General features: G+C 36.2%; 1 protein-coding gene and 2 non-coding genes across 4 annotated transcripts in view; 2 read left to right on the forward strand and 1 right to left on the reverse strand.

Annotated features, from left to right (window-relative positions):
- Positions 1 to 22,261, forward strand: part of LOC145671130 (kelch-like protein 17) — a 291,534-nt gene that overhangs the window by 117,520 nt on the left and 151,753 nt on the right. For both annotated transcript variants that reach the window (XM_081739927.1, XM_081739928.1), the window contains exon 5: positions 2,110 to 2,224. In XM_081739927.1, the coding sequence (XP_081596053.1) occupies positions 2,110 to 2,224 (115 nt within the window). The remainder of the gene's footprint in view (positions 1 to 2,109; positions 2,225 to 22,261) is intronic.
- Positions 17,205 to 17,293, reverse strand: TRNAY-GUA (transfer RNA tyrosine (anticodon GUA)). The gene is given in 2 exon segments: positions 17,205 to 17,240; positions 17,257 to 17,293. It is a non-coding gene; the product is annotated as a tRNA-Tyr (tRNA).
- TRNAY-GUA (transfer RNA tyrosine (anticodon GUA)) lies at positions 21,850 to 21,937 on the forward strand. The gene is given in 2 exon segments: positions 21,850 to 21,886; positions 21,902 to 21,937. It is a non-coding gene; the product is annotated as a tRNA-Tyr (tRNA).

Genomic DNA, 22,261 nt, shown 5'->3' on the forward strand with positions numbered 1-22,261 from the left:
CTGTAATGATTTTTCTTTAATTATCTGATTTTTTTGAAAACTAAATCCTCAGTATTTATCGAAATAAGATTCTTTAGTCACAATAGTTGAAGATTTTTCCTTCCAAGACATATAGACACAGACTCTTCCATACAAGTTTCTTCCCCTTCACAAGTACTATTGATGTCGCACTCCCATCAAGGGATTTGTATAGATGTCGCCTTTTAACCCCCTCCTTCATTTCTTCCCCGTTTCTTTGTCATCTGAGGATGTTCGTGTGTGTGTGTGTGTGTGTGTGTGTGTGTGTGTGTACGTTGAATAGAATCCGTTTCCCCATTCTTTCTGATTTTATATGCAAATTTATGTCGAAGGGAGATTTACCCAAGAAAGTCTGAACGATTCACTTTTCTTAGACTCATCCAGCGACGTCTGCAAAAACCCTACCTCTTAACAGAGCTTCTCAAATCCCTTGGCGAAGTAAACGTCAGTTGTCAGTTTTTATTTTTTTTCTTTTATTGTAATAATAGAATAGAAAATTTAAAAGTTACTTACTATTTTTCGAGTAACAATTTATCTTCCAGTTGAAACGAACATAAAGGTCCTCTTCGAGTCAATGAATTGTAGAAATTGGTATATATGTCGAAGGCAAAGTATGAAGTAACTATAAGGTCTCTTTTGCAACCAATAGTGGAACTGGCTGTTGAATATTAAATAACAAGTAAGGCTATGGTCTTGCTGTGAACTTACATTAAAACATTAGGTATGTATAATTAAGGAGAAAAGTGAGAAAGGACATCGAAAGAAGCTTTTCTAATGAAGAGACAGAGGTTTAATGCTTGTAGGAATGCTGTGGACAAAATTTTCATTTTATATCTTGATTTTCTGTATTTCCATTATGAATTCTTCTTAAGAAAATGTTTTATATGGACATGGAAGGGAAGATAAATATACTGATCTCAAGAGTAATGTCATGGACATTTGGTATTTCATTTCACAACGTTGTGCATATTATGACCAATACTAGAAGTTCAAGAGAAGATCCTTATGGCTTTCAAAGTCATGTAAACCTACAACATTTAGCGTAGGCCCACTTCAGTTGTGCGTATTTATCAAATCTATAGTACGGACTGAGAAATGCCAACAAGAAAGCGGGCAGTTAAACTTTATGCATCATATTTAAATCATGATTGTTGAAAGGTTCGAGTACGTTAATGTAATCAATTCTTTATTTCCTTCTTATGCTCACAGTGGTGAATTTATTTATATTGTAAAATTTGTCTTAATTATGATCTACCTATACAATTACGCATTTACATTATTGAAGATAAATTGCGTATCTGTTGTAAAGAGTTAAGTGCCCTAAATGATTTAGCAAATTTATTTTGAAGTACATTGGTATTAAGTGAGAGGCAAATATGTAAAGAAGTTATCTGTCCGGGTGTAATAGTTTATCCGATGCATAAACGAGTATGGAACGAGTATGCATACAACAGGATAGAGCACCTGCACACTTCATACTGTACGTATTTTGTTAAACGAGAAAGTTTTAACTCAGATTGGCCGCAATACTCTGACGTCATCTGGGCTGTTGTCATGGTCACGAACAAATTGTAGTCTTATCATTCCGGGCTAGTCTTTGTTAGGAATAATCAAGGGACTCGTATAAGTTAGTTGTCGCACTATCTACGTGATGCAATGGAGTCGGTCTTCTGTACTCTAACCAGCACAGTACCGTTCCGTGTCACGAGGCGCTTTGTGTGTAAGACACGATGGTGCAAATAGATCCAAATCAGTTGGTGTCGGCTAGATAAACGGAAGTTATGAACCATTAAACCCATCAAAGAATATACCGTATCAATAGATAGAACGATATCAGTATCTTGATAGTCGTAGGAACATACCGTGGATCGATATTTACAAATATTACTAAGAATTTGTCATATTTTGTATTTTGAGTAATTTGACATAATGCAATAACAGGTTGCACAACTCAAAATCAACTCAACTCCTAGGTGCACATACAGACTAGGCTTCCAGGCTACTACCTAGGCAGAAACAATATTTCTATTTATTGATTTATTCTTTTCAAATTGATTTATAGTACATATACTCTTTAAAATTACATTTCAGGTCTTATTGCCAGCTTCTAGTCTGTTGCAAGTATCATCAGTACGAGATGCGTGTTGCAAGTTCTTGATGCGTCAGCTTCACCCCTCAAATTGTCTCGGAATAAGAAGTTTTGCAGGTAAGTTTCTGTTATTTATATCAGTTCATTATTAACGAGTTTTTCGATTTGTTTTTTTTTTTTTTTTTTTCAAAAACTCGTCCATCAAGATATAATTCAAGTTAAGTTATTAGAAAATTAAAGATAATTCGAGACTGAAGTCTTCCGATTTTGAGAAACTATTTCTTAGAACTATGTACTTCTTAGACCGGTCTATAAACGTTTGTCTGAATACAATTTTACGTTTCCTAACTGAGAAGCAGCGAAAATAAAATTCGGTCATTTTCCTTCTAAAACAAGTAGCTGTAAAACGAAATGCAATTTATATCGTCATAGTTTCTTGCTTTCCTTCTCGGTAAATTACACAGAGAGCTAAAGAAGTTGGCAACATATAATTGAATAAAATGTATTCCACCAGAACTCGATTGTTACCAAAGCAATTATTATTCCAGTCCACAAGTGCGTCACCTTCACGAACTTTGGAAAACCGTCAGAAGCTGCCGCATCGTGCCACATGAGTTGACTTTAGCTCAGGCCCAGAAGACAGTGGATGTGTGCCGACAACTGTTACAGAATCTGCGTGATGTGCGTTCTTGAAACATTATCACATACGACGAAAAGTGGGTGTTTTCCCAAACACCGAATATGCAAAAGACAATGATTGAGCAAGAGCAACTTCTAGAACGAGTCGTCAAACAGGGCTGTTTCGAGCATAAAGTACTGCTCTATGGACTATGAGGGGATAATTGACTTTGAGTTCGTTCCTGATGTTCGTATCATCAAAACTAAACTTTTTCTAACAGATGGAGCGGATGTTTGTTGCCGTACGCAAAAAATACCATGCGTTGTTGAACCGAAAGAGTATTCTTCTGCGACAGGATAATGCAAATACATTCAGCTCTGAAAACGCAATAAATAATTCTGGAACTTGATGGCATCGTACTGATACCTGTTGCGGTATTTAAGTAAATTAATACTAAACCGCTCGGATAGAACGTTTTATAGTGTTTTCTCAGGTTAAATATAGAATTAAAGATTTGAATTTCAACTAAACAAATATAACACATTTTATTAATAAGCCAAAATCGGAAACAAATGCAAAAATAACTTCTCAAAAAGGAAATATTTGATTCAAATAAATATAAACTAAATGTCAAGTAATTTTGACTATCCGCAATCTGGTCGAAATAGCAATTTAAGAAAAAGTTTACTAAATAGCATGTTATCTGAATATGCAAAATAAATTCCAAATCAATGTTCCTTCTCAGTCGGCATGCCAAATATAGAAAAATACATACATACCAAAAGTCATCTTGTACTAACATCTAATTGTCCAATTCAAAGTAACTTTTTTTATGTCAAACTGGTACGAAATACACTTTCTTTTTATATATTCACTTTTCTCACAACTAAACATTGAAGCAATTTACACATAACTAAGGTAAGTTTCTTTTCACTTTTAGAGATTCACTGTATGCCAAAACTAAGACTAAACTAGTAAATAACATGCTTGAAAACGAAAATTTTGCCTACAAAAGAAAAGTAGGTGTATCGATGCTTACCCTGTCTTCATAACTGAAGAGGGGAGGTTAGCTGCACAACCACGAAAACTCGTAGAGGGCACCACCTTCCACAGAACAGTCATGAGACAAGGTAGCCAACTCGTAAACTTATAGGATAGTTACCTATCCCAGAGGCTTATTTCTGTTGAAGCTTCTTTACTTTTTTTTTCCTGAACAAATAAATTTAGTCACACAACAAAATATCGCGGGGGGCGCACAAACTATTTTTGAACACTTCACTGAAAAAAATTATTTGTTCACCAATCACTTCCACTAGATCTTCTTCATCATCACTAAGTTCAGATTCTTGGACAGTTCCAATCTGTATTCCATATGTATTCCAAGGGCCCTTTTTACGTAGAAATACAAGGATGATCTTTTGAAGAAAGTCCTCCATCCAAAAAATCTAGATGACAACATTTAGAAGGTGGTACTACTTCCTCCTAAATCTGGATCGAAAAGTCTCTCATGTCTGTTTGGCGACACCCCAGGTTACAAAAGCTGTGAAATAACAAACACAAAACAGTATCTTTTTCTCATAAACATTTCCTTAAATCTATGAAGATGTACATCTGATGTTTGTACTGGAAATATTTCTAAACATGGCATGCTTTTTTTTTTTCTACAATATTTACAAGAATTCTAAAATAAACTTAAATATCTGTTACATTGTTATCTGCTATTGCTATATCTACTGCTGCATTGGCATTTACAGGATTTCTTCTTTCATAATATTTTTTAAGGAAATTGACATGTCTCTTAACCTTTACATCTGGATTTTCTATTAACCTAGCCCAGACTGTGTTCTTTGTCGGTAAATCCAGAATTTCATATGGGCCTTTATAGATTTTATGTAGCTTAGGGTTATATTTCTTTAACAAGGATGCTTTTGTTATATTCTTAATAAGTACCTTTTGTCCTACAGCAAACTCAGCAGGGATTCCTTTTCTCTTATAGTTTTGTTCTTTCCTTTTCCATGACTTACTGATGTTATCTGAAATTATTTCTAACATTTGCTCTTTGTTTTTACCATTTTCAAAAAGATTTACATTTAAAGACCATTTACAATCTAATGGACTAAAAAGTTTTCTTCCAAAATAAACCTCTGCTGGAGAAACTCCAAGTTCGCTTATAATACTAGAATTTAAAGTGAATTGAATTTTGTCGAGAAGTTTTGACCAACTACTCTGATTATTATTTACGTAACAACGTAAAATTTGTTTGACTGTAGCATTCACTTTTTCCACTAAATTAGGTGAAGGATTATAAGGACTAGTGGTAATATGTTTTATACCTTAACTAAATAAGTACGTTTCAAAAGCATCGCTTACGAAATATGAAGCTCGATCTGATACTAAGTTATTAATCCACCCATAATGACACAAGATTTTATCTAATTTACTTATTATTACTCTGGAATTTAACTGACGTAAAGGTTCTAAAAATGAATATCTACTTGCACTATCTGTAAGTATTAGAATATACTTATAACCAGAACTACTAGGAAGTGGTCCTTGTACATCTATATAAAAAGTATGGTTAGGCATAGTAAGAGTTTTTGAATAATACGTTCCTACCATTTTCGTATTTTTCGGTTTGTTTTCTTGACAAATTTTACAGCTCTGCACGTAATCTCTGATGTCTTTAAACATTCCTGACCATGTCAATTTTCCTGCTATTCGCCCTATTGTCCTTTTAATCCCTTGATGAGATCCTGATCCTAGAAAATCATGATGGTATTGCAAAATAGTATTAATCATATTTTTCGGAACAACTGCTCTGTAACCTTTATTTATTTTTCCTTTAGTTTCTTTAAGTAGTACACTATCTTTAAATAATTTGGTACAGTTTTACCTTCTTCTATTTATGAAACTATGCCTTTCAATTCAGGATCTTGGCGCTGTAATTCCTGTAAAGAAATTCCTGTAATTCCTGTAAAGAACCACGAAAACTCGTAGAGGGCACCACCTTCCACAGAACAGTCATGAGACAAGGTAGCCAACTCGTAAACTTCTAGGATAGTTACCTATGGAAGCGAGAAACTGGTAGGAAAGTACTTACGGACAGTCGAACACGAGAGGCTATACCTTGAATGTTAACCTGCTTTCGTGTACTATAATAAATATAGCTAGGTTGTGTACGAAAACATAGCAAGATTTTATGACTCATCCTTTTATGTTCCCAGTGGGAGTTCATGTATTTCGGATCATTCATTCGGATCAACCAATTTTCATTATAATTATATATACACAGGGTGTTAATGAACTATACCGACAAACTGTAGGAGGTGATTCCTCACATCAAAATAAGAGAAAAAGTTCATATCGACCTATGGCGAAAAGTGCATAGTTTCAGACCTAGGGCTGTCAAAATCGCGAAAAAGCCAAATTTTCAGAGGCTCTAGTTCGAATTGCAAAAGCTGTGGATGGTGGTCCTTATCAGTGTAAAGGAAGTCACACATACACACTCCAAAAGTGTGTATTTCATCCATTTTCAATATGTGTACAGAGTGTTCCCCACAGAGTGTAATTCTCCTACATGCTCTCCATAGAGTTTTCAGATATACACTGATTTTAAGGAGGGTCCAAAGTAGGCAGGAGGTAAACCTTAACAACAATGGACACCCAAAGCTTCGGAAGTCAGAAGTATTAGGAACCGGCAGCTCCATGTATTTTTGTGCTCGAAATAATGTGTGCTGCAATATATTTTGTCATGGTATATTTCACGTTTTCTTCACTAATAAGTGTGAAAGAAAACATAGCAGCATGCGTTTTCCCGAGTAGGAGAGACCGTGCTGTTGACGCTCTTTAACACTTCTGACATTCCGCAGAAGGATTCCGTATTCATTGCTGTCGAGTTTTATTATTTGCCTACCTTGGACCATCATAAAGTCAGAGCATATCTCAAAATTCGGTTGATGGCATGTCTGAGAATTTCATCCTGCAGGGAATACTCTGTACACCCATTGAATATGAAGGAAGTATGCATTTTTAGAATGTGCATGCGTGACTTCCTTTATGCTGATAAGGACCAACATTCACAGTTTCTTGAATTCGAACTAGGGCCTCTTGAAATTTGGGGTTTTAGCGAATTTGGGCAGCCCTACCTCTGAAATAGTGCACTTTTTCCCACAGGTCGATATGAACTTTTTCTCTTATTTTGATGTAAGGAACCACCTTTTACAGTTTGCCAGTATAGTTTCACGAGTTTCCCGCTAGGATGTGTTGCGGTAGTGTGTTGTGAGCCAGTGTGCTGAGTAGCGTGGTTTGAAGTGGAAGCGTTTGAATGTTGCACGTGTTTTCGTGTGTATGTTGCATTAGCCGTCTGCGATTTTTCTTATCTCGGTGGTATGGCGGAGTTGCAGAACAAAGGGTGTGCATTAAATTCTGTGTGGCATTGGGTAAAACGTCATTACAGGCGATGAGAGCATCGTTTGTGCTTACGACACAGAAACTAAACTGCAGTCTTCTCAGTGGAAAAGTTCTGGGTCTCCAAAACCCAAAAAAGCACGCATGGAAAGAAGCAAATGCTCATTTGTTTCTTTGACCAAGAGGGGATCGTACACCGGGAATTTGTCCCACATGGAAGCACGGTCAATGCAAATTTCTACTGTTATGTCCTAAGAAGGTTGCGTGAAAATGTGCGTCGCAAAAGGCCACAGAAATGGCATAACGGTAACCTCAATCTCCACCACGACAATGCACATGCACACCAACAACATGACAGTGGTTCTCCATCCCCCATACTCACCTGACCTGGCCCCTGTGACTTTTTTCTTTTCGCCAAGCTGAAGCTTTGGATGAAGGGGCGAAGATTCGACACCATTCCAGAAATTCAAGAAGAATCGCAACTAGTACTTGAAACTAGTCCGAAAAAGCCAGAAATGCTTCCAAGCATGGCAGAAACGCTAGGACCGCTGTATTAATGCAAAAGGGGAGTACTTTGAAGGTGATGAAGGAATTTAACTTCTAAGGTAAGAAACTTTCATTTGACAGATTCAGTCCTGGAACTTTTACATATATGTATGTATGTAAAAGTATATATAATTTCTATACTGGGTGTATCAAAAGCTCTCGGCCATATGGAAAATCCGTTTAGAGTAAAGATACGAAAAAATTGAAAGAGACTAAACTTGTTGAAAATTGGTGGTCTTCAGTCTGAAACCATAGACATTCTTCAATCGCAGCAGCCAGTTGGGCTCCTACTGGTAAGGCACCCTAAATTAAATGGAGCAACGTCGTACCAAGTAGATAAAGTACTAGGACTGCTCATGCATATCGCTCTGAGGAATTGTTTGCCTGACATAGGTAGCTTAAGGGAAAAACTCTTAGGTAAGCAAAGCTGGATGTGCTGTGAGGTGAAGCGATATATAAGTTTCATAGTTGCCATCCCGGTTGAGTCGGGGGTGGTTAATCCTAGGAAAACCAAGATATTTTTGGGTTACATAGAACACCGACGGGGTGGCCACTGAGACCCACAGCATAAAGATCATTATTTATTACAGAAAATAATTTATCTTGTCTGATATAAACTTGGGATGTCTAAGATATCATATATTTTTATTCTCTATTATTACTAGGTGCCTAAGTACAGTGTTGCCAACTATATGTGTGTAATCGTTTAAGTTACAATTTTTCATTTATGTCAGTAAACTATCAAACAGATCAATAGCGACTTACTACAGTGTAGTATGTGTACAAAGGCGGCTTCTAAAAGCATTTTGTTAGTAGTGCAGAAAAGTGAGACAGAATAGGGAAGAGTGGGATATACTTCAGTATCCCAATGAATTCAGGATTAATCTTTTATAATTCCATCTCGGTTGTCCTTCGAATGATGAAATTCTTTCAGATTTTGTTTCCGCGAAAAGATAGACAGTGTGAGGGACGTTCATTGGACACTATAGGGATGTCACCAGAGAAGCAGTGTTGCCAACTCAACATAAGTTTCAATTTTTTCTAGTAGCACAACGTCAGGTTTTGGCACCTATGGGATGAATATGTAAAACGTAAGCAAACAAGCTACGACTTGTCTGTCAGTTTTGTAAACTAACACCACTACAACATCATTAATATTACAAGGGATTCATTGCAAGAAACGTACCACTGCTTCCATTTGTTCCATTTCCTTTATCAAATAAAATGTTCAAATGACTGTCTTTTGCATCCAGATCTGATAAGGTTATTTCTACCTTGCTATATTCGAGCTCACTACCTTCTATGTCAGATTCATTTAAAAGTTCTTTTAAGATCTTTCTTAATTGAACTTTGGCGAAGAGCACAATTTGCCATTGTTCCAATGCTGCTACAGATTCCCACATATAGTCACAATCACAGAATAACGAACTGACAATTTCCTATGAAATATGCGTCTTCAGTCGGTGTTGCAGGCTGCTGCTTGTAGATTCTGTGATTAAAAATACTTGATAACACCAGAGATGCAGCAGCATAGTTTTTTCCAATCACTATTGAAACTTTATTCTCTCTTTTTCTTTCATATATATATATATATATATATATATACAACACCGACAACGTTTGGGAGGTGATTCATGACACCAAGATAAGACGAAAAGTATAGACCAACCTGGGTGCACAAATGCTTCCTTTCGGAGTTATAAACTGCCGAAAACATGAAAAAATGAATTTTAAACGTCCATAGTTCGGAAACTATGGAACCTACAGTAGTCGGGTCAAGACTTTATTTAGGAACTACTATGTGTCCTATCCAAATATCCATGTTTCAGTGGTCTAGTTTACAAAATATATAAAAATCAATTGGGTGCAGTTTGCTTCTGTGGTCACTTTATGAACGAATATCTCGAGTTCCGAAATTCGGAATGTCAAAATTCCTTCAGATTCGTGTTCCTCGTGGTCTAATTTACAAAATATATATATATATAAAAAATCAAGTGGATCCAGTTTGCTTCCCTGCTAGGGATGCGCACGAGACAAGATTTGTGGCTGTCTCGTCTTGAAAATGTGCTGTAAAAGTGATGTCTCGACTCGAAAAATGTATATTTCACTATTGGAAGAGCCGTGTCTCGACTCGAATTTTGTCAGGAAAATCCTGTCTCGACTCGACTCGTGCGCATCCCTATTCCCTGCAGCCTACTTTTCAAACGAAACAGTTTTCCAGGAGTGTACATTTTGCTTGTTCTTAGTTGTGCCCTGGCTAACATACGTAAATTCGCTTCTATAAGAGTCTTTAAAGTTACACTTGAAATTGTCGTTCGGCATTCTTGTAGCTTATAAAGACATGAATAATTCAAGTATGTTTGCCACATCATCTACAAACGAATATTCATTCGTATAAAACCTCCAATACGTTACATTAAAAACACATGAACTACACAAAGAAAACTACACATGAACTACACATAGTGCATTAGAGCAGATCTCTTATTAGCAAATGGCCCTGCACACGCGCACTGCTCAGATAACCCACAGCCTGAGCCTGAGCGCGAGTCCAAATTTAACTCAATCGTGATTGAGATTGTCAGAGGTGTAGAGGTTTACGTTGAATATACCAACACTTTATCAACTAAGTTGTCTTAGATTTTTCTCCAATCCAAAAAAAGCGTGTGGTTTTTCGTGATTAAGATATGTTAAAACTGGAGACGAATATAGAATCTAAAAATCGGGGGTACCTGCTAAAATCGGGTAATATGGCAACCCTAAGCTAAATCGAAAATAAAGTATATCTCTATTTAAAATCACTACACATGCAATTCATGAAATTCAATTTGAAATCTCATCCACTTAGTCTCGGTTCAGACGTGCAGAAAAGTCTGTTGCGGGCCCGCAACAGAAAACTCTGTTGCGGACCCGCGCGAGCCGGAAATACATTGGTTCTTATCATTCATGCCACACGTGCAGACTTTCCCGCACGACTCTGCTGCGGGCCCGCAGCGGGCGAAAATTGAGTTGCGGGGACTGCTGGCTCGCAGCGAGTCCGCACAGGTGTTGCGGGTCGGAAAACCATTGCTGACAATGAGGCAAGCCACACGTGCAGACTTTCCCGCGCCCGCAGAAATGGAAAGCGAAGAACTGAATGAAGAACTATTCATTAACGAAATACAAAAGTATCACGAGATATGAAATTTAAAGTGCGAAATGTATAGAGATAGAAATAATAATAATAATAATAATAATAATAATAATAATAATAATAATAATAATAATAATAATAAAAACGAGATGCATGGAATAAGGTGTGTGAAACCTTATGTGAGAAATTTAATGTAAAAACAGAAGAAGAAAAAAACAGCATTGATATGTATGTATTATTATTACTTTTCAATGTAAAAATCTAATATTCATGTAGTATTTACACTTGATTTTCGTCGAGCGTCCCTTTCCAGCAGCGAGGCTATGAATACTTTTTTGTGATAACAATAAACAAATACGCTTGGAGAACAAGCCTTTATTGTTAATACAGTTTCTTTGATAAGATTTCTTGCAACTCACTCCGGAATGAACCGACTGTTTATAACGTACGTTGCATTATACTTTAGGTCAAGGTCACGTATTATATAGCCTCTGTGCTCAAAAAGGACGCTGAAGTCCAAAACAACCATCAACATAATAGCAGAACAGAAAACAAAGAAAAAACATCGTCTTTCGGCTGACGATTGTTGTTTTTATTTGTTAATGTACTATTTTTTTTTTTTTTTTTTTTTTTAATAGAGTTAACACGAAAATTGTTGAACATCAGGGCACTCATGTGGTTAAAAAATAAAAAGCATGCTCAATATGTAACAGAAATATTTGTGTTTCTCGTACAATTCATAATATTGTGCACGTCGTTACTATTCTAGAGATAACAACTGAATGTTTTCTTACATAAAGAACAACCAAAACAAAGTTATCTTGCCATAGAACTCTACCTCTGTCGCTTACAAAATAATCAACCCATCTGTTTCTGCTTCCGTTTGCTGCATTGCCTCCTTGTGGTGTGCTACACGTATTGGGGATTTCCTCAAAACCTTCTATCGTTAAATGTCACAATTATAAAAATGTTTCCTTTTTCTCGCCTTAGACATGGATTATTCGGAAACACTAAATCCATTATTTTTATTTAAGAGTTTACATTAAGAATTTCACATCTCCAATCTAAGCGAGTCCTCATATTGAACGCTTTCTCAATATATAACGGGAAATGTCAGTACTATAGTAATGAAATGAAATCCTTGAGTTTTACGTCGCACGCTTATACCGGGTAGGCTAAAGGAAATGATGGTGATAAATTAATGAAATGGTGCAATGAATAAAGTGGAAGGAAACGGAAGAACCCCGAGAAAACTCACGTACAATGGTGCTTCTCGCACCACAAAGCCCACTTGACGCAAGCTGGGATCGAACCAGAGGTGGACACTCTATCACTGAGCCACCGGACCCCACTACTATAGAAATCCCCCATCTCCCCTTCAAGAGAAAATTTTCAAAGACACTGAAACCTGTGCTCCATTATTTTTATTATGAGTTTACATGGCGAATTTTATATCTCTAATTGAAACGAATTCTCACATTCGGTAATTTTTGAATAAATAAAGGGAAATTTTACTATTATTGAAACGCCTCCTCTTGAGCGGGATATTCGGGAAGTCTAAAAATATGTCTAATTTTTAATTTAAAGCCACCAACTATGTCAAAAAATCGAAATTAGTCACGCAATTGTTAAACTATGCCAGTGGCCGCTAATAACATTTGAAAATGTCAATGAATAGGTCTCCGAATGTTTAACTTTCTGTGCTCTTACAAATGATAATTAGTTAACATAATTAACTTACCTTAATGTAACAGCCAGAGCTTCTCCGTGGCTAAGCGGTTAGCGTACACGCCTTTGGCGTGGGAGGCGCGGTTTCAATTCCCGTCGGGGCCTCATATGGTTCGGATTCCACGTTAATCAGTAGGACCACGTCTCATATAGCCTCGCTGCTGAACGGAACGTTAAACTCAAAATCAACTCATTAATGTAACAGCCAACATTTCAATTGGTGGTATCGCTAGTCTCATGAAAGCATCTTCTGCTTTAATTTTATCACTTATTTTCTATAAGAGTTCATCACATGAAGTGATGCTCATGCGAAAATAATTAAAGAACTTTTCTTCGTCATTGCGCAAGTCGATAAACATGGAAGAAAATTCACCTTTAAGCAGTCGTGAGCGTTCGTACGGACGAACCCAGTATCGTCTCTGTTTCTTCCTTAGGATTTTACTGGCTAAGTGTACGAAAACAGCACGTTTTCTTCTTTCAATTTTTATCTTTATTTGCCTGCAGCTGAAAATAACATGAGCTCTTTTCTATGTCTATGTGAAGTGGTTGGGCTGAAACTCCCGCACGAGTCTGCTGCGGGCCCGCAGCAGACTTTTCTGCACGTCTGAACTGGTTGCTCTGTGACGCCCGCACGAGTCTGCTGCGAGTCTGTTGCGGGCCCGCAACAGACTTTTCTGCACGTCTGAACCGAGCCTTAGACTGAGATCTTTCATATATAATTATTACTCTTACCCCTTGTTTTTAAAAATTGTACTGCCACTCTTTCTTTTGTTAACAAAAAAAGCACCACCTCACTTTCTTTAAAAAAAAAAGAAAAAGAAAAGAAAGAAAGAAAATCTAGATCGCAATACATAATTTTATTGTTGATTTGTTGCCATTCCGATAAATGTGAATGTTGTGGTTTAGCATGTGTTGACTGGTTTCTTATCGCAACTCCCAGACACCTACAATAGTTGATACGAGAAGGAAACACCGATCATGTTTTATTCTGTATCTTTTTACTTCCCAATAACGATAGCTGTGCCTCTTTGTGAGAAATTGCAACTTATATTTTTATTCTGCCAATTGAAAAAGTATACTCAACAAGAATTTCCCTGCACTTCAAGACATTTTAAGAAAAAATACCTTCTTTCCCCTCTGCAAATTTTGAGCATTTTTTTCCCTACGCCGAGGGAAATTTCCCTCCATCTGGCAACTGTGAGCCGAAGTGGGGAAAGATTCTTCGCTGTTTTCTCGTCGTTACTTGATATTAGTGCTGTCGAATTTTTTGTGACATTTGCGGTTTTCGGTTTTTGAGAAAAACAGCTTTCTGAAAAGCGAAAACCGCAAATGCGGTTTTCAAAACCGAAACTGTAAATGTGGTTTTCGAAACCGAAACCGGGAATTCGGTTTTCAAATGTGAAACCGCAAAAGCGGTTTTTAAAACCGACATTTCGGTTTTATGAAATTTCACTTTTCAAAAACCGGTTTTCGTTTTTTTTCAAAAACCGATTTCGATAGTGCTAATTATATAATATATGTATGTGTGTGATTATAATATAAAGTGACATATTTAGGTGTTAGCAGGTTTCAAGGAATAAGCTAATAGAATACAAAATATTTAGGTGCCAAAAAAATAATCAGAAAAAAGTATATACTAAATTTTGATAAAGTACACTTGGCAACACTGCACCAGAACAATAGCTCAGAGTGCTCCTGCAAGTTGTAGTACCAAAATTGTTTCAAAGGAAAATAAAATAAATAACCAAAACACTGGAATATAGCAGTTAGCGTATGCGGTGAATAGCCCCTTAGTACTACCAAGGGGAGGCCTGTGAGGCCCACAGCACTTTCTTTATTTAGTATAAATAGAAAAAACAAAACACTAAAAAGTAAGCAAGTACGTTTTATGATGAATGGGGCCAAGCTTCACAATATCATTTTTTTTTCAGATTTTTTATGCAATTAGAAATATTACAAAATGTAACAATAATAATTTGTGGGCCTCCGAGGCCCCCCTTCCCTTGATGTTCCTAGGGTTAATATTTAAAACGGACAGACTATATTCGAAAAGTTATGCAAGTGCTTTGTTTTTCATGAAGCTTGTGCTCGTGGTGGTTGTCAATAACTCTTGATTAAATATAAATCAATATTCTACTTTTAGAGGGAATTTTCTAGTGGATTGTTTTTTCTCCAGACTTGATTTCTTAAATATTCCACCTGGTAATTGTTACAGAAAATTGAAAAACTCGGCTCTTCAGAGATCGAAAACTCAGGTGAACTGTTGAAAATGCTTCTTTTTTAATGAATTGTTAGGAAGGTTATTATTATTATTATTATTATTATTATTATTATTATTATTATTATTATTATTAATAATAATAATAATAATAATAATAATAATAATAATCCCGTTTTGTTCAATGCATAATGTGGTATAGACCCATCTTTCCATGGCAGTACTTGCATTGTAAGTTGCACACAAAATTTGATACTAAAATAGTCTCATATTAAAATTTGGAACTTATGAGCGTTGTTATAGCATTTTGCGCGTCCGCCTTTCTAGTAATTCAATTTCTTACATTAACCATTCAACAACTTTGACTCAGAGTAGAAAAACAATACCCAGAAGTAAGGGAGAACAATTGCATTAAAGCAAAGGTGTGCAACTTGGGACAGTAGGCGGGCCAATCACAGAGCACTAAATGGCGTCGCGTGCCTTACTGTAGGTACAGTGAAACCTCTCTAAAGCGGACAGGCCTGGGAAATCAAAAAATGTCCGCTATAGAGAGGTGTCGACCTTAAAGAGGTTTCAACATCTTTTTACGCAAATTAGTTAGCAAAGTAATATGCAATTACAAACTATTGAAGGTAGGTCTAATTTATCAAACCGTTCTATGACTGTAGGCATATCGACATCTACGGATTCTCCACAGATCGCTTTGAAAGAAATTTTGTGGCTAATCCGAAACTTCTCTAACCACTCGTTCGAGGCTTTGAAATCTGTAACACCCATTTCTGCTGCTACCTCCAAAGCCTTAACTTGTTAACTTGTAGCATCGACTCTGACACAGGAACGTTTTGATCTCGCACTCTACAGAACCATTCAGAAACTACTTTATTCACTTGCACACCAACACTGTTCAAAGCACTGCGACACTATTTTTCATTGCCATTTTCACACCATAACTTCATTAACTTGTCTTGTTTTTTTTTTTTCCTAATTATTTCAGTTGCTTGTGTTTTACCGATACAAAAATGTTCAGGTATCCTTCGCATATCTCAGTTTTCTTTCTTTGAAAATTCAATCAATTCGATGTTTTCTTTTAACATTAGCGCTTTCCTTGGCATTTCGAAAGTTCACAAAGACTTACACCTTGTTGCTTATTCGATTTGCAAAATGCCTTAAGAAAGATTTCTTTCTACAAATAGAGCCACTGAGACAATATGCGTATACACGAGCAAAAAATATCAAATTTGTCTTCTGCTTGATTAGAGATTCTAGCGGTACAGTAGAATGACGTGTCATCCCAAACGGCGGGCAAAAGTCCATCACTTTTGATTCTAAAACAGGTTGGATGGGAGTGGAATACAAGCAAAGAACATGAGGGTGTTGTTAAGCATAGACGCTTCATCTGGGTTGCTGAACAGCCGGTTGAAGAGGTAAAATATTATCACAATGCTTCGTTGGTGACACATGCATGAATTACTTAAAATGTACTTTTACTGTATTTTTCTACTTGTTTCTAGAGAAAGTGTCCGTGGTACGGAGGTAAATAATACTTATAAAAGACAGGAAAGACTGTCCGTGTCCGTAATGGAGAGTGCCCGCTTTAGAGAGGTTTGCCAATGTTTTTTTTTCCTATTTACAGTGTTCAGGGATTACAAAATATGTCCGTTACGGGAGGTGTCCGCTTTATAGAGGTGTCCGTTAGTAGAGGTTTCATTGTATAGCATTTTTACGACAATTGAATAGTATAGTATTAAATGATGGAACATGTTTATCGTAATGTACATCACAATAACTCAAAACAACTGTTATACTGGTAACCAAAATATTTACTCACTAAAGACGAGCAGAATAATGTACTTAGAACTTTGTCGGTACATCTAGCAATCCTTATACCGAGGGAAATGTCCCCCAAGTACCTGTGCTTGCCAAGTGCTTGTCTTCAGGGCGTTACTACATTTCGCACTGTGTGATCGATGGAAAATTCCCAGTTTACTCTTAACAGGTTTTGTAATAATAATAATAATAATAATAATAATAATAATAATAATAATAATAATAATAATAATAATAATAATAATAATAATAATAATAATAATAATAATAATTATTATTATTATTATTATTATTATTATTATTATTATTATTATTATTATTATTATTATTATTATTATTATTATTATTATTATTATTCAATAACTGACCAGCGGGCCGGAAGACAGGGCTAGGCTGTTGCACACGGCTGCATTAAAGGAAAAGTGGAATAATTAAACAATGAAACTGAATACATGTCAACAATATCTCCTGCACAATATTCAGCCTGTGTAAAATATTACATAGCAATTAATGACATGAAACTACCATAAACTTGAGATCGAAATTTGAAGTTACACTGTCTGATTTTTAATGCAGAAAAATCATTCATACGAAATACGATAAAAGTATTTAAAAAAGTTCCTCCGGGCCGGATTTGAACCAGCGACCTATGGATTTCTAACTTCGCTACACTACAGTCCACCGCTCTACCAACTGAGCTACCAGAGGAATGTGCTGACGAGCACACATTTACTCGTCTAAATATATTAACAGGAGAAAGTACGAAGTATGCCTACGATAAGAAAGTATTTTTACATTTGCGATAATATCGGTTTATGAGTTATCGTTACGCAACAATGCTTCTTTTGCTGTATTGCTATACACAGAATCTGATCTTCGTCTTGTCTGACTACTATGTCAGTCTATTTGCCTAAAATAGTGGTCACCAAATTTATGGAACTTTTGAGCTACCGTACTATTTTTTTAAAAAAAATCCTACTGAGAGCTACTAGCCAAAAGAACAACCAACTGTTATTTTTTTAAAAATACATTTATTTATTGCCTATAAACTTACATTTCTAGTGAACATGAAAATCAAACTATCCAAGTTTGCAAATGTTCAATATACACACGAAAAACAACATGCACATTCTCACGCGTATACAATCAACTATGAGATGAAGCTGACATGTAGGAGGACAAGACTGTCCTAGAGCAGTGGCGGCTCTGGGAGAAAGCCACATTGGTAAATATTTAAAATTTATCCTTAAAAGCGTAGGGAAGAAAGTTCGATACAGTCTCAGAAAGTTGTAGACAAGGACTAGTATATTATGCAAGCTTTTTCCAGTGACCTCTAGCGATAATGTTTAATTTTTCATCAATGTGACTTCCTTCAAGAACCGCCATTGATACAAAGAATTGCTACAATCAAAGGACTCTTTTTCAGTTATCGGGAAATTCGTCACTAGGGAAATACTTTGATTGTCTCGAAAGGTTTGACTGAGTATTTCAGTTTGATTTGGGTAACGTTAAATATCACTGGTATTAATTGTAATAATATTGCTTAAATGTTATATCCTAATCGTTTTCTGTGAATCAGTTTTATTTAAAACTGTGTTTTAATCATTTGAAAAAAAAATCAGAAAATCTCCTTCGAATTTACAAAATTAAATGCAGAATCCTTCATGGAGAATCCTTAATCAATTCATTTACAAAAACCAATCATCGTCTCATGTTACAACTCCCTCAAACTCGAGGCAAAAGTACATTTGCTAAGCGAACATGTCAACACCATCTTGGTGTTTGTTTACCGTCGTCCCCAGCTTGTATATATAAAGTTCGGCGTCCACTAATATCATCCATTGTCTGTGGCTACGGATTGTAAAATTCCCGCTGGATTAAACCTACTTTCCCGTTTACGAGGTGGACCTAATTGACTTTGGTTGAAGCTAATGTTACAGTTACGATCGCTTGCGGAGAGAGAACGAAAGTAGAACCTCTCCAGGAGTTCCGAAGGAGACTGACCTATTTATTTACGTCCTTCTCTCCTCTCATCTCATCCCGGCGCCTTCCAACAATAGATGGAGAATTGCATTAGTTTATTTTATGTTGTTTTCACGACCTTCGCGGATATTTTCATGTTTCTCCGAATTGTATCTGTACTCTTTATAAGAATGACGTTTCGATAGGACGAAAAGTGTTTATTAATCACATCATCAATACTGATTTCAATTTCTTTCTGCTTGAATAGCACACATAATACTTCACTCAAAACAGGAATGCCTTGCGTAGGTGTAACGTTGTTCCAAAAAAACGTGGGTTTTGCTCCAACTCTGGTGCTTGTTATTGCGCATATTTACGAACTGGTAATAGGTTTGCCAATAAAATTTTTAAGGAATTGATTTACCAACCAAAACCACTGTCTGTCCGTGTGTCCGTCTCAAGAACTACTTAATGGTTCACCATTAATTTCAGCGAGGATGCAACTAAGTTAGGGTCAAACGTTAGGAACAAAGTTCGTTGATAGAAGTGATATTCGAACCGGAAGTGGTAGAAGTTAACCATTTCCGGTTTTAACGTTGAACACACTAGAGTGAAAACAGTAACTAACAGCGAGAAGCAATTTCCTGTAATTGATTAAGCGTACCTCGAATACATTTAATCTCCATCCTTAAGTTTCTGCTAAAACCGGAAGTGATAGAAATTCAACTTCCGGTTTTACGTTTGCTGTATATAGTATAAAGGCGATAAGAGATGGTTAGACGCCTTTTTAGTTAATTTAGCATTCTGAGAATATGTACCATCGTCTCTCTCAACCTTCTATTCAAATCAGAAGAAGCAGAAATCAATCACTTCCGGTTATAACGTTGATTGCCATATTTTTGAAAATGTATCGGGAGTCTTACAGAACGGCTTTGTCTGTCTGTCTTGTCTGTACTTTTCTCAACACTTAAGTTGAAACCGGAAAACTATAAAAGATATATCAAGGATTTTTCTTTCGTAGGTGGACTCAGCGGACCAAGAAAAGTTCATCTCATCCGTTAACCCTGAATATTTACACTGGAAGTGGTAGATATGAAAAATTTCCGGTTTCAACATTGATCGCCAAGGAACAAAACCGGGAATAGAGAGCGACAATCAAATAAAAGTCCCAAGAATGCTTTTCGTTTCCACTCTAATCCGCCCTATTAAAACTGCATGTGGTAAGAATCTACTATTACTTCCGGTTCCAATATTAACTTCGAAAATTTCACGTCATACGAAGTAAATTCCTTCACATGTATAATTACATGCTATTCGGTTTATAAAGGATGTCTCTTTTAAAATACCCGGCATTTCTGTTCCAGTCAGTTAGCAGAATTGAACGTCACACGATTTTCATCAGTGACAGACCGACAAATAGTGTATGCTCGTCATCTGCTTTCTGTGCGGGTAGGAACTGTATGGACTTGTTACGCCCTAGCCAGGTGATTTCTTACAACCGTGACGTGAATTGCCACCCAGATTTTGTGATTGAACAGTGTGATTTCTCTCTGTGGGAGTACTATTTGAGCAATCTCGTGTTTACACCAACAAGCCACAATCAGTTCCAGAGCTCAAGACCGAGATTCAGCGTGTAATTTTCAGAATTAGAGGTGCACATATACCAAAAAGTTCTGGAAAATTTTATCAAAAGAACAAGAGTCAATTACAGGTAACATAGACAGCAAAAACATGTAAATATTTAAATTATTTCATTTCATCAATAAATTCGGATGTTCTTATTCACTCAAAAGTTGCTGTTTTTAGAGACACCCTTTATATAAAATGAAAAGATATACTGTAAATAATACAGAAAACTCTTTTCATTTTATTTATATTTCTTCTTTAAAATTCCTTATTATCCTACATTTTAGTGGTGAGCTAATTAAATTAAACCGTATTGTAAATTGGCCTCGAACTACGCGGTTGTGCATAGTGCAGACGATTGTAGAGACCAATTAATCTCGTTATGTAAGGTATTCCCGAAACTTCGAAAGCTGTAGCTAAGCACCCAACGTTGATGGGCCTTAAATCAGAACGTGGATAAAAAAAGGCAAGAACAATGTCCCATGAACCATTCCATTACCCGGGTATTTATCCTCTACTTTTGTGCAAGCCCACATATCAAAATTGTCATATGGGTTACATACAGCCAAGGAGTTCCGCCATACGTTACTAAATCTAAATTTTTCACCAGAAAAACTTATATATAAACGTTTATATCTTATAACTACCCCTGATCCTGATAAATAATAATAATGACTGTTTGCATACCATTAACTCTGGTGAAGATCTATCCAAATTTGATGGCTCTACATGTCTCCTTTCTATTTGACAGACTTAGACATTATTTTATTAGTAATGAAGTTGAACGGGGCTCCACTGAATCCCAGTATTCTAATAATACCTGACAAACATCTCAGTCTGTGTCTCACGCTAACCATAATGATAAACAGCCACGCTACCTGCGCTATCGGGTATTGTGCGTGTAATTTTTTGATTTAAAACTATAGGCTACTAGTAATACGACGTACACAACTCAACTCCCTTATATTCATTCGCCAATACAGGTAATAACTTTTAAGCCTCCAGTACGCGGAGGTCTCTCCCTAGAATTACAGTTTCAAACCGCCGATCCGCAGAATTGTAGTTTCCGTACAAAATACGCGTTTTTGTTTACTATCACTAGCAGTGAGGTGAGGGGGTGCTTTAGATTTTTCCAGTTTGTCATATTTGCACCATTTCCTGAAACATTGAAAACCACTGTCCTAGAGTTTCCCGCAGTCGGAAGCGGGAGATATAAATTAACATTTCCGCGAGATAACATTCAAATTTCTTAGAACACCAGGAAGCAAAATCATTGGTAAGAGAGACTAAGTTGAAATTTAAAAATTGCACACGGAAGGTGTTTGACGATACTACCTATGCAACATAAGAATTTTTGTATAACAGCACAAATCTGAACATATTTTAAAGCTTAAATATTTTTAAATACATTTCCTTGGTAGCTCAGTTGGTAGAGCAGTGGACTGTAGAAATAAAACGAAGAAATCCATAGGTCACTGGTTTAAATCCGACCCGGAGAAACGTTTTATTTTTATTTATTCGTAGCTTTATTCGTAACAGGGAAAAGTTAATATAAAACACTATAAAGGGAAAGTTTTTGACGATAATCTCTTACTCAACTATGCACTACGAGAATTCTTGCATAACAGCACAAAGCTGCACGCATTTTACAGCTATATATATTTTCTTAATACGCTCCTCTGGTAGCTCAGTTGGTAGAGCGGTGGACCGTAGAAAGAAAGCTAAGAAATCCATAGGTCGCTGGTTCAAATCCGGCCCGGAGGAAAGTTTTATTTTTTATTCTTTACTTTACTATACAGTAGCTTTGTTCTTTACTGTAAAATACGAGATGCCCAGCTGCTACATATTAATAAATAAAGAAAAAAAGTACAACGGACACAAAACACGGATATTATGAAAGAATGGCGAAGACCGAAGGATTCAAATTTATACATGAAGAGGAAGATATGCAGGATAGCATCGAAGAATAAAAATCCCATCAAATTTTAGCAATATTTACGAAATTGAGACAGAACAACAACACTGTAAATTCCCATTGGTTAACATTTTTCAAAATATAACCAAGGCAGAAATGAAGTTTTTATTTGT

The sequence above is a fragment of the Thermobia domestica genome, chromosome 15 (genome assembly GCF_964235325.1).
Source record: "Thermobia domestica chromosome 15, izTheDome1.hap1.1, whole genome shotgun sequence".
Lineage (NCBI taxonomy): Eukaryota > Metazoa > Arthropoda > Insecta > Zygentoma > Lepismatidae > Thermobia > Thermobia domestica.